This window comes from Podarcis raffonei, chromosome 6, assembly GCF_027172205.1.
Source record: "Podarcis raffonei isolate rPodRaf1 chromosome 6, rPodRaf1.pri, whole genome shotgun sequence".
Classification (NCBI taxonomy): Eukaryota; Metazoa; Chordata; class Lepidosauria; order Squamata; family Lacertidae; genus Podarcis; species Podarcis raffonei.
In genome coordinates, this window is record NC_070607.1 from 69,517,878 (window position 1) to 69,536,384 (window position 18,507).

Below are 18,507 nucleotides of genomic sequence, written 5' to 3' on the forward strand. Positions count from 1 at the left end.
CAAACCAGATATTGTAGCCCAATTGATGTTTGTAGAACTTACCTACTTCCTTTGCTCCTGTCCATTTCTCTCCAAATAGCTTGTGCATATACAGTTTATTGTGGTCCATTTATTTGCCAAAATGTGTATTGGATGTAGAGATTTACAGATTAGAATTATAGGGCTGTCTAGCTGGGGTTGTAGACAGGTTGATGGATTTATTATTGGCATTTTGGATCGCACCCAATCTCACAGTCAATCTAAGGCTGCTGTACTAACCCTTCCTAGTGTGTCCTTCTATTGACCCCTTGGCAGCACATGCTAGGGCAAAACAAGCTTTGTCTAGTGGAGAAGGACTCAGGATTCTGGGTAGGTCTCTTGTATACAGCTGTTTCAGGATCTGATTAGTAGATTGATAATCCCTACTGCAGTATTTATGGATGCATGCCCCTAAAGGTATTTTTACATATTAAACTACTATTAACTATACCAGTTTGCAACACCAATATGTGAGTTTCTGCTGTAAACTCTTAAATAAGGAAGTCTTGTTATAAATGTTTCTTAAGGGTTAAGCAGCAATTGTTAATGGCAATAAGGTTCTTGAATAAATTTGCTGCTCTCTGCATAGGGCGCAGTGAGAAGTATCACTTAATCTCATTTGAGAATAAAATACTGGGTGCTAAAAATATGAGACAGGCAGAATTGAAGTACTTCTGAATTTTTTCTTTGCAATTGGGAGCCATGGTTGAGCATTAGAGCACAAGCTTCATGTTCATAGGGTCCAAAATCCAATCCTTGGCATCTCCACCTAAAAGGATCTCAGGATACAGGACTGAGTGAGACTCATGCCTGAGATTCAGGACAGCCACAAGTAATCAGTTTTAAGTTTAGAAAAAAGGTGAGTCAGGGGAACATGACAGAGATGTATAAAATTATTCGTGGAGTGGAGAAAGTGGATGGCCGCCAACTTGGATGGCTTTGAAAGAGGGTTAGACAGATCCATTGGGAGTAAGGCTACCAGTCATGATGCCTATGTTTTACCTCCACTGTGGGTGGCTGTATACCTCTGAATACCAGTTGATGGGGATCACAAGTGGGAGATGACTATTGCACTTAGGTCCTGCGTGTGGGCTTCCCATAGGTGGCACCCCTCTATTCTCTGCCTTGGTCAGACCACCCATGGAGTACCATGTCCAGTTCTGGGCACCCCTACTTAAGAATGATATTGACAAGCTGGAAGGTGTGAAGAGGAGGGCAACTAGGTTACCAAGGGTCTGGAGATAATAGAAATCAATGTGAGGAAGCAGATATATGTCTAAGAAAAGTTCATCTGGAGAGTATTATTATTATTATTATTTTCTGAATTCTAATGTCAGGCTTTGACATACTTCTTTTAGAGGAAGTTACATAGTTTGAACGAACTGTTTTTTTAAAAAAATGTCTTGGAGTGCTACTCAGAAATAAGTGCCACTGAATTTATGATGTTTACTTCTGTTTAGTGGATATAGAAATTCAGCCTTACTGTGGTCTTTTTTATAATGGTGTTGAAAGCAATTCTGTTGAGAAAATGTTCTTGGTAAAATTGTAAACAAACAACAATAGTGGTGCCGCCATTTAAAAAGTCCCTTCTCCTTTCCCCAAACACATTTTTTTAAAAAATATTTTTTTTATTAGAGATTTTCTTGGGTCTCCCCTAACACATGTTGAGATTGTTGGTGGACTCTTGATTTAACTGGAGAAAGCACCAGTCTTAGGAGTTATACTGAGGGTGGTTTGCTTTTTTTGCCCCCTTCCAATGTATCATTGAAGGGCAATGGTATGCAGAACAGTAGGTGTTAGCAATAGATATAAGACTCATTCTGGCATTGCTAGTATATGAAGTCATTAGCCTTCTGCATACAAGCATCCTTTCAGTATTCAATTGCTACTCCATGTACCATTCTTTATGCCACCCACCGTCCTAAAATAGTGTACATGTAAGCATACAGTCACCATTCAAAGGGAAATTACTAGTGGTATTGTACAGCTGCGTCGGATGTTGTATACAAATATGAACTCAAGTCCTTGTTCCATAGCAGCTGCAAATGAAACTACAGTTACTGGAATAAATTTGTATCTAATTGTAGGCTGGTATTTTTATGGTTAATGAAGGCTGCAAGTGAACAGTATACTTTACAGCAGAAATGGGAAACCTGTGGCAGCCAGATGTTGTTGGGCTACAACTTCCATCATCCCTAACTATTTGTCATGCTGACGGGTGTTGGGAGTTCAACAACGTCTGGAGGATCACAGGTTCTGCATCCCTGTTCTATTTGAAAGCTGAATATTCCCACTTTTCACTGAGAAGCAAGAATACATTTTGAACCAAGGTTAGCCCTTGTCCTAGACACCTCTACTCAAATTGATATTTAGCTGCGAGGGTTTTGAGTTCTTCGGCATCCATTCCAGTTTGCAATAACTGTTCATATAAGCCTCCAAAATGCAGATCCAGTCAATATGTCTTATTTGCTCACCAAATACTTTGTTACCTTTTCCAAAACAAGTCTTCTTTGTCTGCTGTGTATGTTCCTCATTACTCCACATCTGACTACTTGCATGTGTACAGTATTATACTTTTAAGATTCTTCCATTTCATAAAAACTGGGTAAAGGGCTACAAAAATATCACCTACTAAAATGCTGTGGAGTTGCTTTCCTTTAATGGATTTGACCTGGTGGAAATTTTAATTTGATTAAATGGCACCTTGTAACAGATGCAGTTCTCCAGGCTGTTCTTGGGCGTCCGCGTTTTGCCACCAGCAAGACTTGATATGATCAAGGGGAGGTAGTTGCACAACTGGGGTTACACAGCTGAAAAAAAGTCCTCTTATTTCTGGCTACCTACATAGTCTTTAATAGTTGCACTCCTAGACTTCTGTCCGAATCCTTGGAGAACAGCTGCCAGTGTAGCTAGATGAACCAATACTCTGGCTTAGTAGAAGGCAGATTCCTATGTCCCTATCTTATTGCTCAGGCAACCTGTTTTAGCTAATCGTTTGGCAGGGTTTGGTTTGGTTTGGTTTTTTGCTGTAGTCCTGGCTCTTTTTGAGGTTTGTCTGGCTTCTGGAGTTCTCTTTGCATGTTCAGGCTGAACTCTGCCCAGTAACAATTTCCTCCCCTCTTTTGTTGTTCATTGCAGCTGTCCGAACAGAGGTTTCTCCACCCACTTCCTCCCTAGAAATAAATACCTGGGTTCAATGCTTTGATGCTGAGGCTTCTAGAATGATGAGTTGAATTGCTCTGCTTATTAGTGTGGGGTTTTTTGTTTTTGTTTTTTACAGTACCAGACTCTGCTTTGATATAAGTATCATTTATAATAGTGTCTTTCAAAGGAAGGTAAGCATCATTACAGACAGTATGGCCTTTAATTATACTTGCCGATTGAAACCTGATCATGGTTCATGCAAGGCATTTTTGCTGAGAGAGGCTTTGTGCAATAGCAGTGATCCCCAGACAATGTAGGTTTCTTTTCAGAAGCAATCTTCTTTCTGAAGTGTTTTTCAACAATGGACACCTCTCACACTGTGTGCTTGGACATCCTGCCCCCTGGAATTTTCTGATCCAAATGTGCATTCTTTTCTATTTATGCGTCTGCCCAACCACACTAATCAAGATCCCCTGCTGTTGAATACAAGCTAGGAAGTGGTCGTACGATTTTAAAGTTGACAGTTTCAGCTTTGGAGGCCAATATTTATCTTCAGTGATGTGGGGCTAACCTCTTTTAAAAGTATTGTGTATTCTGTAAATTCTTGCAACAGGACTGGCTCTCTGTTTCTGCTGTGCTTCCTGCTACTCGATCCCCAAACTCGGCCCTCCAGATGTTTTGGGACTACAACTCCCATCATCCCTAGCTAACAGGACCAGTGGTCAGGGATGATGGGAACTGTAGTCCCAAAACATCTGGAGGGCCGAGTTTGGGGAGCCTGGCCATGGGGCTGCTGCTGTACTGCTAGGGAGATTGAACATGCCCCCAGAGCTGCTGATAATTCCTATTAGAACTCACTGCTTGGAGCCATAATCCAGGGCCACTTAACTAGAAAACGCCCAGTGAACTAGGAGAAAGCTATAGGAAAGTGGCATTATTTTGCTGTGTTTCTGATTGGTAGTGTTCCCCTGCTAGGGCATGGAATCCAATATATATCAGTCTACGTTACTGACCTTTCCTGCCAGGCCTTCCAAGTAGACTGTTGTCCACAGCAGCCTGGTCTAACTTTTTAATGGTTTGTTGCCCTGAATAGTACTTGCTGAATGGCACTAATGGTTTTGCTGAATGGTAAAGGTAAAGGGTAAAGGGACCCCTGACCATTAGGTCCAGTCGTGACCGACTCTGGGGTTGCGGCGCTCATCTCGCTTTATTGGCCAAGGGAGCCGGCGTACAGCTTCCAGGTCATGTGGCCAGCATGATTAAGCCACTTCTGGCGAACCAGAGCAGTGCATGGAAACGCCGTTTACCTTCCCGCCAGAGCGGTACCTATTTATCTACGTGCTTTCGAACTGCTAGGTTGGCAGGAGCAGGGACTGAGCAACGGGAGCTCACCCCGTCATGGGATTCGAACCGCCAACCTTCTGATCGGCAAGTCCTAGGCTCTGTGGTTTAACCCACAGCACCACCCGCGTCCCTTCTTGCTGAATGGTACTAATGCCTTAACTAAATAAGTTATCCAGTGGTGATTAACAAGATGAAATATGCATGTGGAACTGGTTTGTTTGTGTGTGTGTGCCTTTAACTAGTTTGGGATGCTGCTTTCAGGTAGCTTTCTCGTTCTTTTTCATATCTTAATTTAAAAGGAGTGGGGTGAGGAAGAGTGTTCTGTGATGGCAGTTTGCTAGGATATTGCAGAGAACTCTGAATCCTCTGGTGCCCTTGAATATAATGCCTCATTTCATCATTGGATGTGACATGCTGGCCGGGAGGCAGGTTTTCAAAGCCATTGTTTGTGTACCCTCTTTGCTTGCTCAATAGGAAGGCTTCCTAATGGGTGCCATTCTGTGATTGGCTTTCCTGTGTGGATCATCATAAGCAGATAAACCACTGATCCATGAAGTGCTAGAGGGGAATTATCTACCTGCTCTCACTCTCCAAATTCAAATGGACAAAAAGCCTGAAGGTCTCCCAGGGGGTGTAGGGAATGTGGCCAGCCAGAAGTGGCTAAGAGAGCTCAGCCCTCTTGTAGGAGAGCTACTGCCAGTGAAACAGGGAGCAACAGATGGCTCAAACCCCAGGGTATGAGCAACATTCCCTGTTGCTACTAGCAATAGGCAAAGGGGCTGGGGAGAGCACAAGCAAGAGGGAGTTGATAGCTTACAATATAGACTATCCCATGCACCATCTGGTCTTATTTTGTGATACCAGTATGTGGAAGTGATTCTGGATTTTCATTTCCTTTTATCTACATGAGACATCAAATTTGATGCTCTGCCAGGCTGCAGGCTTTATAGGACCAGGTCACTTGACTGGGTCTGTGCCATCTGGAGATGGTTCTAAATTGAGCTTGATACAGAATAAACCCATTGCTGTGTTGTTGGATTGGGGGTAGAGTGGAAAGCCAGTACGTTGGTCAGCTGGAAGAAAATTGTTACTATATTGATATTAACTTTCTAAATAGTTCTTGTTTTGTGCATTTTGAGGGGAGAAAATTCCCATTCATAGACATACCTAGTGGTGTAACTGGGTGATAGTTTTTTTTTGGGGGGGGTATAGTTCAGACCCTGATCCATAGATAAAAGTGCACCCCTTGAAGTCTTCTTTCTCTGGCAATCACTCATAGCCGAGTAAGATTGTCTTCCATGAAAACGGTCTTAACAGTGAGTCTGTGACTGTGGAGGCCATATAACATCAGTCCTGAAAGATCTGCATTGACTCTCAATATGTTTCAAAGCACAATTCAAAGTGTTGGTGCTGACCTTTAAGCCCTAAAGCCTCAGCCAGTATACCTGAAAGAGCGTCTCCACCCCCATTGTTCAGCCCGGACACTGAGGTCCAGCTCCGAGAGACTTCTGGCAGTTCCCTCACTGCAAGATGTGAGGTTACAGGAAACCAGGCAGAGGGCCTTCTTGGTGACGGTGCCTGTCCTGTGGAATGCCCTCCCATCAGATGTCAAGGAAATAAACAACTACCTGACTTTTAGGCAGCCCTGTTTAGGGAAGTTTTTAATGTTTGAAGTTTTATTCTGTTTTTAATCTGTTGGGAGCTGCCCAGAGTGGCTGGAGAAACCCAACCGGATAGCCGGGGTATAAAAAAATATTATTATTATTATTATTATTATTATTATTATTATTATTATTATTTTCTAAACCCAAGTACTGAAAATTCATAGGAATAGGTTTGATCTGCTTATAAGGTGTGTGGTTTAAGTTTGGGTCAACAAATACCCAATCAAAATTTAGTTTGGCTTGAGTAAACTACTTGGTTAGACCTCTAAATCAAGTACCCATTCATTTTTCTTAGTTGCAGTCCAGAGACAACTGGAGCAAGTCAGGTTTCTTCATGTTGTGCCTTCTGAATGAAATGCTGTGTCTTCACAGCTTATTCATCATACATCTGTCCAATAGGAAGAAAGGAGTTTCCCCCCTATAGCTGAACAACATTGTTTTGGTTTAGGTGTTCCTCCCACCTACTGAGGAGAATCCTCTCCCCACCCACAGTTTCCTCTTTATCTCCCTGTAAAGTATTTATAGAAATAAGTACTTTCTCTCTCAAGTGCCCTCGCTCTAGGCTCTTTGTGTTCAGCGCGTTCCCCTCTGATACTGGAGTTTTCACAGTTATTCTTCCAGGCTGTCAGGTCTGTTTTATGTTTTAATGGTTCATCCTCATGAGGGAAGGTGATGTGCTAGTTTTGCTGAACTGGTTGAAGTATGTCACTCCTGGGAGGCAGTAGGTTTAGTTGTGTATATGAAAGGAGATGAATTCTTGAACCAACTCATGGAGTGTATGCTTAGACACTTAACAGAGTTCATTCTTTACAGGGACCATCTTCATAATTCAGCTCATGGCCCAGGATGAGGCCATGGTGAGGTGACTGATTGTCAACAATAGTCTCTGCAAGCCTCACTGAAATGAGCCAGAGCTCTTGTGCAGCTCCCGTTCATTTCAAAGTGATTTCTGTCCAAAGTGAGGATTTTGTGGTGGAGTGTGACAGTGCTAAATAGTGTGTGTGTGGGGGGTGTCATTTGGTTATTTCACTTTATGCCCCAAACTGTCTCAAGCCTGCTTTGATAGTGCCATACTTGCATAAAGAAGAGTAAAATTCTTCCAGAGATTTGGTAAACCTTTCTTTTGGTGAAGCTATGTATGTGTAGATTCTTACTGGGTACCAGGACTCCTTGTAGGGATCCTGGGAGCTCCCACTAAATATCCTGTTGCGTTCATGAGGCATTTATTGTGGAAAAGGGTAGAGTTGTGCAGGCTGGGGTAGTGTGACTTTTCAAAAATGTGACTTCTGAACCTACTCCTAAGGGAGCTTTGTTTACCTCTGCACCAACATGTGGTCAGTCTGGTCAATTTTTAATGAAATGGTGCTCTGAAAACCACTTAGGGAATTGATGGTGAAACCACAGAATAGAATCCTTCAAACCAGTACAGTGGTACCTTTGGTTAAGAACTTAATTAATTCTGGAGGTCCGTTCTTAACCTGAAACTGTTCTTAACCTGAGGTACCACTTTAGCTAAAGGGGCTTTGCGCCGCCGCCACACAATTTCTGTTCTCAACCTGAAGCAAAGTTCTTAACCTGAGGTACTATTTCTGGGTTAGTGGAGTCTGTAACCTGAAGTGTCTGTAACCCAAGGTACCACTGTATTTTTTAGTAGGCAGTTGTTCACAGATAGGACAATATTAAAGAAAGCCATAAAAACATAGTCAGAAGTCCCTGACTAGTTTATGAATATGCAGATGTGGTGTCTGCTCTGGGCTGGAGGTTTTCCCCACGTGCTTTAAAATGTGTATATGCACACACACTGAGCTGCATTTGATCGACCCATTACACTAGAGGAAGCCTGTGCAATGGGAGTTCTCCTCTCTTCTCCCCACACCCTGCATATGGCCCATGTTGAATGTTGATAATGAACGTTGATAATGAATACAACCCACTGTGAACAGGCCTCAGTTGAAAGTTATGTATTAAAATGTTTGGCTATATTCTGGGTACTAAGGCAACTGGATTTCCTGTCCCAGGCAGTCAGGAGAAAGCCTTTTGGCCAAGTAGGACTGTGTGCTCCTAGGGGACGTCAGGCTGCATATTGCTCACCAGTACCAGTACCAGTTCAGGACCCAGGAAGCAAAGTCAGATTGGGCAAGAGTCAGATAGAGCAAGAGGGTAGGTCTTGCTAATTAAAGTTAAGCAAAGCAGAGGCCACAGTCCAAAAGGCAAACAAGCATAGTGGTTAGCATCCTGGATGGGTCCAAGTAGCACCTATATACTGGAAGTCAGGCAAGGCAGGCTTCGGTGTTGCTACAACAACCAGTAAACCCAGACTGAACCAGAATTAAATCTCCCTCTCACCAGCTAGCCCCACCGCTGATGAGTGAAGCCTCTTACTTTTCAAGGGGTCCAACCTGTTTTAGGAGGTATTTAGAGTGGCATGGGCAAGGCTGAGGTTTCCAAGCTGTAGTGCTTGGAGTCTGAGGAAGGTAAAGGGACCTCTTCAGACCACTGCCGTCATGGGCTCTTCTGGTGCTGGGACACCCGCCTGGGGAGGTAGGGATATTATAGGCTAATTCTGAGGGCAAATTAGGCCCCAAGGCCTATTTCCTTGAGGAGGAAGAGCCCTGACCATGACTCTTGGCAAGCTAGGAATTCAGGCCCTGTTGCCTTTTCAAGCATGCTTGGTATCAGATGCAGCCTGGAGCCAGTCCACTTCTGGAAGAATAGATCCATTATTAGCTATACCAGATGCATCACTGCCCAGGACACTGCATGCTGGTAGTATTTTTGACTAAATCTGAACTGAAAGAACTTAGTGCACTAGAGCTGCTGAAGTATTCTGAAGCTTTTATTTCATATTACTTTGACAGAAGCAAACCTACTTTTAGCTACTCACAGGCTGCTCTTTCACAGGGGTGTTCTGCTTCCCATTCCATTCCAGAACACTTGGAAAGGCTCCCATGAGGCCCTGGCATGCACCCACGTTCTCTGCCTCACTGACTTTGTTTATATAATTCTTTGGGTGGATCTTCTGGGTTTTCCAGGATCAGGGAAGTACAACTTTGTGGCAATTGGCTCTGACTCTGGAAACACAGTTACTGGAGAAATGTTTCCTATTCTGGTGCTTGATGTTTCTATACTCTTGAATGCCACTGACACAATGCCACATCCCTCGTGGATGTGCTTCAGCATACAGTGGTACCTCGGGTTACATATGCTTCAGGTTACATATGCTTCAGGTTACAGACTCCGCTAACCCAGAAATAGTGCTTCAGGTTAAGAACTTTGCTTCAGGATGAGAACAGAAATCGGGCTCTGGCGGTGCGGCAGCAGCAGGAGGCCCCATTAGCTAAAGTGGAGCTTCAGGTTAAGAACAGTTTCAGGTTAAGTACGGACCTCCGGAACGAATTAAGTACTTAACCCGAGGTACCACTGTATTTCTGTAGCCTGGAAAGGGTATATTGGCTGAGTACAGTGCTCCAAAGGGACATAGGAAACTGTCTTGTACTAAGCCAGGCCATTGATACATCTAGTTCAATACTGTCTTTGCTCACTGGCAGTTTCTCTTCAGGATTTCAGAAGGGGCATTCCCAGTCCTACCTGAAGATGTTGGGGATTCAGCTTGTGACGTTTTGTATGCAAAGTTCTACCACTGAGCTATTGCCCATTGCTTGAGTTTATGGCAGTGGCATTCAAGGTGTCATGTTGCTGTTTGGTATCTTTTGAATTCCCTTGGAGCTCTTAACCATACTTGTAAACACCACCTTCTTGGGGAAGTGACTCTTTTCCCAAGCCCTTCTTTTTTCACTGCTTCAGGGTGCAGACTTCTGGAAATTTATTAACATAACAGTTGTGGAGTTGATGGCTAGTCATCACAAATTTCTGTTTATGTGTTTGTAAATCTCCAGTTTGAGCACCACCATCAGAATAATGCAGGAGCAGGCGTGGCAAAAGAAAAAAAAATGTAATAAAATAGAATAGGGATCAGCAACCTTTTAAGACCAGTGGGCACATTTTGAATTTTGAGGGAGTGCTGAGGGCACCAGTCACAAAATGGCCGCTGTGGGGCTATGGCATAACACAAAATGGCTGTTGGGGGACATGGCATAGCAGAAGATTAGAGAGTACAATTATTGCTAATTTCCTCTCTCCCACCCACCCTGACAATCTCATGGGAAATCAGTTACGGTATATCTTGGTCCTGACTGTGGAGGAAGAGCTATCAAAGGCACAAGAACACTGTTTTCCCAAGTGCAAATCCTAAACCAATGCCTCTGGTGCCATCCTGTAACCACTTACCTAGGAGTAAGCCCCAATAAATGAAAAGAGATTTACTTTTGAAGTAGGCACATATACCATTGTACTGAAGAGTTAACAGTTTCTTTGTGCTATCATTGACAATTATATAGCATGTCATGGGACTTGATTTAAAAAATAAACACAATTCTGTGTGTGATAAGCAGCTGTACAATATATTAAACCCAGTTCTTGTTATAAGATGAGTTCCAAGAAAAATTCATGATCTTGAGCATTGCAGGTAAGATACTCAGGGGCAGACAGAGGAAGGAAATAACTTTGTGATCCATAAGGAAAGTCTTTCCTCTCTACAGCGCAATATATATTTGTCATGTATTTTTTTATCATGGCTTTTAATGACTTTTAGCAGCCATTTTGGAGCGAAGGTTTACAGTCTACTAGCAGGGACAGAGCAGTTGAGACTTCCTATTAATTTGGGGAACCCGGAGCTCCAGAAAGGACAGGAGCCCTTTTGACATTATTGTTGGTATAAAGTCAGAAGTAAGGATTCTGCTGCAGGTATAAGGACAATTTTTCAGGGAGACAGCTCTTGGGCCTTGTGACTGGTGCTTTGTAGCTTTCTTCTTGCTGTGCAGTCTTTTATCCTAGAGTTGCATGTTATGCACTCAGTGCCTTTGCTTCTAATCTCCTAGGGCTAATTAGTTGGATTGGCATTGCTTGGCTGAACTCTAGTTCTGGGTGGTCTTACACAGGGAGTTCTCCCCCCCCACCCCCATTTTGCCTGTAAATGGTGGCTTTTTAGCTGTTAATCTGACCCGTTGCTTGGTGCCTAAATGTTCTGAATTATGTAGTGCAGACACGTGGAGGAATTTTTCTTAGTGCTGCAGTGGAAACATTTTCTGACATGTTCACAGTCCCATGTCAGGATTGCATTGGTTACTTCAATGCAGGTAGTTGTTTTAAAGCATTCACAAATCGCTTATTTCTCTCCCCCTCCCTTATAAATAGATGAAAAGGAAATAATCATCATCAACAACCTTTTATTCCACCGTCAGTCAGAAAAAAGTACATTTGTCAATACACAGTTAAAACATCCAGGAAGATTTTAGAACTTAGCCAACACTAAAATGGGCTAAACAGATAGCCCCATGTCAATACAGTCAATTATAGTCTTGCGACGCTTAAAAGCTAAAAAAAGAAATTTGGCCACCAAGGAAGGTATAGCTCTAGTGACATTATTCAGCAAGTGTAAAACCTGGTTTTCTCCGGGTAGGAAGCTAAATTGACATAGGTGTGGGTCTATAAAATTTTGTCTAAGCTCTGCATAAGAAGGGCAAGTCAAGAGAATGTGTTCGGTGGACTCAACCACACCCATGGCACAATGACAGGTTCTCTGGGCGTATGGTACTCCCCTGTACCTTCCCCACAATATCGCAGAGTCAAGGACATTTAATCTATCCGCTGTAAGAAGTCTGCGGTATTCAACATAGTGGATTTCTGCAAGGTAGGGGGCTGGTATGGTCCGATAAATCTGGTCCCCTAGGAACATCCCTGGTTTTACCAGGGCTATGTCCTCTTGTCTGGCAATAATAGTAAACAAGCAGAATACTATTCTAATAATAGTATAAGAATAATATACTGTTATGTAGAAGTCCAGGGCAAAGCGCTGTCCACATCCCTGGTAGTTTGGGTTGGAGGGAACTGCAGTTCATTCTCTTCTTATTAACTCTTTCTCTTGCCCCTTCAGAATAGGGGTTTTAAAAATCGATTCTCCATTGAAACCTCCCAACCCACATTTTATCTATCTATTTACCATATTTATAATCAGGCCTTTAGCTAATTAAACCATCTATGGCCTTTTAAACTGTGAGGGGTATTGTTTTTGTTCGTTAATCTACTGGTTTTACCTCATAAGAAATAGCTTTGTAGAAGGACCCTGCTGTTCTGTTGGATCATACAGTAGTTTGTTTTAGGATTCTTAATGTGGTTGGTTAATTAATTAATTAATTAATTAACAAACAAAGCAAGCAAGCTGCCTGAGGACTTTTTATAGTGGAGAAGCAGTGTAGAATATATAAACACACAGGTATTAACTGCCCTCCTCACTCCCTTGTCGTATTCTTTTCTGATGTCCGTCACATGCAAGCTTTGTAACGCTTGCCCTGTCCATTCTTTGACCATTGTACTTTTCTTCCTTAGGATGAGATTGAGGAATTGCGGGCTGAGATGCTGGAGATGAGAGATGTCTACATGGAAGAAGATATCTACCAGCTACAGGAGCTCCGGCAGCAGCTGGACCAAGCCAGTAAGACCTGCCGCATCTTGCAATACCGTCTGCGAAAGGCAGAGCGGCGCAGCCTTCGTGTGGCACAGACTGGCCAGGTGGATGGAGAGCTCATCCACGGCCTTGAACAAGACGTCAAGGTAAGCCTGCAGTTACAAGAGAGAAGACATTTGAATGGTCCTGCTGCTTTGTCCTGTTTCAGATTATAGGTCCATTGTGCTGTTTATTTCCGCTACTGGTATCTCTCCAAGGTCTTGGGCAGAGGCCTTTCCTGGCTCAGATATAAAAAAATCGTTTAACTTGGAGGTATTAGGGATTGAACCTTTGCTCTTTTACATGCGAAGCATGTGTTCCGCCAGTGCTGGGGTACAGGCTCTATTTGGTGTGCATTTTAGTTATGTTTTGCAAAAATAACTGCTTAGAAATGACTTGCTCAAAAATGGATTGGTTGCCATACTGACCTAGAGGAGAACTTGGAAGATTTGTGAAATGCTTCTGTTGGGCATTGTAGCAATTTCCCAGAGGAAACCATGAGGCTTGGATTCCTTTGCACAAACGTAGTCCACCTCTTACTAAGTCAATAAGGGCAAGATAATGGCAAGTAAAGACAAACAGAGATTGGAGTTGTAGCAGAGTAGACTCAATTCATCTACATGCCCTTTTGGATGCGAGTAAGAGGCAGCAGCAGATCAAGTCTTTTGTATTTTAACGCTTCCATAATTTTACTGTGCATACATTGAAATTTCCATTGGGTGCAGAATTAAGTATCCTGAGAATCTCAGCTTTTGAAAGAAGCGTATTTCTGGCACTTGTGACTGTGAAAATAGGCATGAAAGTGTGTGGGCAATGCTAAGTAAAATCTCAGAAGCCAAGTGGTTGGGGGAGAGAAAGGCCAGGGTTTCATTACCTGCCATGGCTCCATTCTCCTATGACCAACAGAAGCAGAATAGAATATGCAAAGCAAGCATATATATATGCATGTGATTGTTAATTTGCATAGATGTCATGGAATTGATCAAAATTCAAATATCTTTAATACGGTCAGTGACCAGGAAGCATGGAATTGATCATTTTCTTGCAGAATTTGAATTACCTGTGGTTTGTTGGTTTGTTTATTTTTTGCTGTTTTTTACGGTCCTGCACATACGCAATTCTGCATACAGTGGTACCTCGGGTTGCATATGCTTCAGGTTACATACGCTTCAGGTTACAGACTCCGCTAACCCAGAAATAGTACCTCGGGTTAAGAACTTTCCTTCAGGATGAGAACAGAAATCGTGCTCTGGCGGCACGGCAGCAGCAGGAGGCCCCATTAGCCAAAGTAGTGCTTCAGGTTATGAACAGTTTCAGGTTAAGAATGGACCTCTGGAACGAATTAAGTACTTAACCCGAGGTACCACTGTAAGTTCTTTCTAGTTCAGGCCTTGGTGGTGAGAGTGAACTGCAGCTTGCTCTGCTTGAAATGATTCCTTTGAGGAGTGGGCCCCCTTTAGCTTTTAATTGCTGTCTAGTTTACTGTATAATGTTGAGTTGACCAATCCTGCAGAGAGCTAGGATTAAGCTGGTGTTGCATTACACAAAGTGCAGGCTGAAATGGAGAGAAAACCCATCTCTTTGCTTTGGAGAACAGAGCTAGTGATGGGATCTATAGATTCCTGCACCTTTATCCCATACTTCCTTCATAGAGCTTAAGACCAAGCTAGATGTGACATTTGCTGTGTAATTGGTCTTTCTTGAACAAATAACCAGCACAGGGGCTCCTGAGCCAGATTGGGGCCATGGCATGGTGGGAGAGGGGATCCCCCCCCCCCGTTTCCATTTTATTCCTGCTGTTTTCCTGATTGGACTTGACTGCTATTTATCTGTACTGGGAGGAAAGCTCCCATCAGGATTCTGATCAGGACTGTGGGTTAACCCTGCTCCAATTCCTCATGCTGTTATTACAATCTGGCTCATCACATATCGCACGCAACCTTTGTGTGCATTGTCATAGCTGCATATCCCTTTGAACCTGGGCTCCCCAAACAATGTGGCATATTTTTAGCAGCAGCTGGACTCTTTGCTGTACTTCTGCTTCTACTTCACTCCCTTTTCCATTGCACAGACACTAGGCTTCTTGTGATGTGCAGACCTGGGAAGGGTTAGTGATAAGGATATGCTTTCTTGTCAGCTCAGTTTACAGTCATGGGAACTAAGCAGCTGACCAAAGAGGCTGAGCCCCTTCCCTGAGCTGCCCAAGGGCCTTAGCTAGCTCTTGATGATTGCACAGGCCAGCTGGGTGGTGCATATGCTGCTTAGGCATGGCACTTTATTGGCATTGCACAGTAACACAATCTGCTGGAGGAATGCCTCCTTTCTTGCTGCCTCCAAGGCCTGTTCCATTGCTGTGGCCCTTTGAACAAAGCTGCATTGCCTAATGGCATAGGCCAGGGCTGAGGAACCTCAGGTCTGGGGGCCAAATACAGTCCTTCAAGCTTCTCTAGCTGTTCCTTGAGCCTCTCCCTACACCGTACTCCCCCCCCCCCAGCCATACCATTCACTGGATGCCCTTCATATTCTCCTTGAGTGTTTTTTCCTGATGTGTCCTTGAACTCTGATAATGCCTCTCCCCTGCCTGGATGGAGGATAGAGAGAGGTTTGTGAGTGTGTGTAGAAACTAGCCTACTGTACATTTACATTTGTTGCTCCTCCCACTTTTGCCTCTGGCCCCACCCACCACTGTCACAAGGCCCCTGGAACATTGACCCAAAGGGATGTGACTCTTGGGTTGCATTCGACAGGGAGTGGAAGCACAAGCAGCTGGGCTACCAAAGGGCAGGATGAGGGAGTCTGTAAAATGTTTAGGCATGTCGACGGCGACTAGCATGGTGTGGATGAGGGAAGAAAATGCTGGGAAGGTTGTGCTCTTTGCGGGGGGGGGGGGGCATTTCCCCCATGATTAACAAAAGCAGAAATGTTAGCTCCAAAGCTCCAACCCTTTGGATATTCTCAAAGGGCAACTTGGATGAACATCCTAAGCAAATAGCACTGGCTAGCCTTATTACTGTCTAAGCAGTAGAATTTGATTCTTTGAAAATACTTTGTTCTCCCCCTTTCCAATTAAAAATGAATCTGCAAGTTCACCTGCAGAGTTAGTTGTGCCACTGGCCCTTCCACGGGGCCTCTGTGTGAGTTCTCCTGTTGTGGTGCATAGATTTGTAAACAGGAGGCATTTAGCTGGTACAATTATCATCTCCCTGCTTATTCTGGTCACATATTCTGTGGTCTTTTATCCTCTGGGCTCACAGTGAGTGAAGGAAGGAAGGTTCCCTGGCAGTATGCTGTGTGAGAAGTTGGCCATCTCATGGCCCTACAGAGCTGGCAATTTGAGAAGCAACCCTTGTGCTGTCAATCCACATGGGCAAGGCCTTCAACTGGGCAGAAGTCCCAGACTCTGTGCATGATAAAATGTAGAGGTAGTTTTTTTACTTGCATAGAGACATGGCAGGCAAAATATGCAGCTCTCTCTGTGCAATCAACTGTTGAGCAATTTTAATTAACAAAATAGATGTTTTTGAACCTACCCATCCAAGGAGAGAAGGGCAATCAATGCCCAGCACTGCTGGCCATTTCCCTGCGGGGGCAGCCTTTGCTTGTAACTTTCTGTAGCAGCACCTGTGCTTGTATTTGGTCATGACTCAGTGAGAGCAGCCTCTCCACTTACACTGGAATGCTGTTCTTCTTCAGCTACAAAACGCTTTTTCATTGTTGCAGTACCTTTTATCCCAGCTCAGCAAAGCCTGGGATTGAGCCAAATGGAAGCTTTTAAACAAAGAACTGAACCTGCTGCCAAGTGCCCCAAGCTCCAGAAAATGGCAGTTTCTGGAAATGAAGCCTGCCACAAGTGACGGATGACAATCTCCACCCAAGCATCCATTGCTAACTGCTCTGTAATTAAGAGGATATGCTTGTGCAGTTGTTTAAAAGTAAATGTAGCTACCACCTGGACCCGCTGGGGTCCAACTGAATGTATTCTCATCATGATACATGCACTGGAATGAGGTAGCAGATATCCTGCCCTACTAAACACTACTGTCCTCCCTGTTTTGATCCCAAGGGGCAATACTGCTTTGCTCAGTATTGTTGATTAGAGCTTTGGGCATTTGAAAATTTCCAGCTGCCATTATTGGGGGTGCTGGCAATGCTGAGTTCCATATGCCAATATCCGAGTCTGCAGTAGGATTTAAATTAGCAACTTGAGGAATGCAAGCTGAGGATTTAACCTGTATGCCACAACTCAGCTAGTTCGAAAAGAGAGAACTGTAGGGAACATGTCCTTAGAAGCTTATTTATGCAAATAGGCCAAAGCAAGGCAGGTGTTACTGCCTGATCACTGTAAAGGCTGCAGGTTTTGGGTTGCAGCCAACTAAGTTCTACTCAGAGTAGACTCATTGCAATCAATGCACCTAGGTTACTCATGCTCCTTAATTTCAGTGGGTCTACTTATGGACGCAACCCATTTCTTTATAAAGGGCCAGCAGTTCTGGTCCAAACAGCTCCTTTCCATGCGTTCTGTCCCTCAGTATTTATCTCACCATAGCTTTGAGAAGAGGCTTTGATACTCTGGAATGAGTGGGGCAATCCTAACCATTGATCCATACTGCTGGCAGGGATTAGAAATTGACACCACCGGCAGGGGAACGTGGCCACCATGGAGGCCCTTTCTGTGCCCACGGAAATGATGGAGGAGTATTTGCTGCCATTGGTGTTCCTGCCAGCAGTAGCTGGAATAAAACTCCCCAGTGGGGGTGTTTCAATGATAGGGTGGAAGCAGAGCAATGGCTCCTCTGGATCCAAAGCCAGTCCAGTTCCTGGTGAGGGACCTGATTTGGGCGCATGTTGTGAGTTGGTGCAGCCAACATAGTTGGGAAAACTGCCTTCCATTTTTTCCTCCTAGCTAGCAGGAGCCAGTCAGGCTGCAAATGCCACAGAGAGTCCCTTGCTCCATGCCCCACTCAGTTAGGGTTTCTGTCTTGGTGTGGGGAATGATAACATCTTGTTCCACAGCTTGTAGTTTTTTTTAACACATGGTTCTTCAAAGTATTTGAACATATGTTTGGACTATATGAAGCCACATGGTACTGAGACAGACCATCAGTGATCCATCTGGCCTAGTATGGTCTCCTCTGACTGCGAATGGCTCTCTGGGGTCTCAGGCAGAAGGTCTTTTCCCAATCACCTGCTACTTGAACCTTTTTAACTGGAGATGTCAAGGTTTGATCTTTGACCTTCTGCATGTAAATTAGTAGTCATTCCAGAGCTTCTGAATGAGGACTAGGAGCACAGCCTAGACCCCTGGAGGCAGAAAAACATCCCAGGTGTCCAAATGTTTAGCTATTGAAATGGGTTTTCTCAGTCTCAGGCCAACACCCTACCAATTATGTAATATAGAGCTACCTTATACTGAGTTAAAAGGTGACAAGGGGCACCCCTTTGCTCCCTCAGCAGGCTGTCTGGGGAGGAACAGATTGCTCTTGCCAGAGGTCAGCAGCAACCTTATGAAATTGGGTTGAGAGCCATATGGAGACAGGTCAAGGGACACGTGCTCCCCCACTATAGTGCATGATGTCCAGTTTTATCAGGGATGGGGAACCTACAGCTTTCCAGATGTTGCTTGTCTGTAGCTCCCATCACTGCTGCCAGTTGGCTATGTGGGCTGGGACTGATGGGAGTCCCAGCAACATCTGGAGGACCACAGGTTCCTCACTCCTGAGTTCCATGCATGCTGTGTTCATTGAGTGTGATGCCTGGGGGCTGATTTCCTTAATT

The 18,507-nt window shown here is 44.0% G+C and overlaps 1 protein-coding gene across 4 annotated transcripts in view; it reads left to right on the plus strand.

Moving 5' to 3' along the window:
* SOGA1 (suppressor of glucose, autophagy associated 1) overlaps positions 1–18,507 on the plus strand; it is an 83,234-nt gene that overhangs the window by 13,222 nt on the left and 51,505 nt on the right. For all 4 annotated transcript variants that reach the window (XM_053393882.1, XM_053393880.1, XM_053393881.1 and 1 more), the window contains exon 2: positions 12,615–12,839. In XM_053393882.1, coding sequence (XP_053249857.1) covers positions 12,615–12,839 — 225 coding nt within the window. The remainder of the gene's footprint in view (positions 1–12,614; positions 12,840–18,507) is intronic.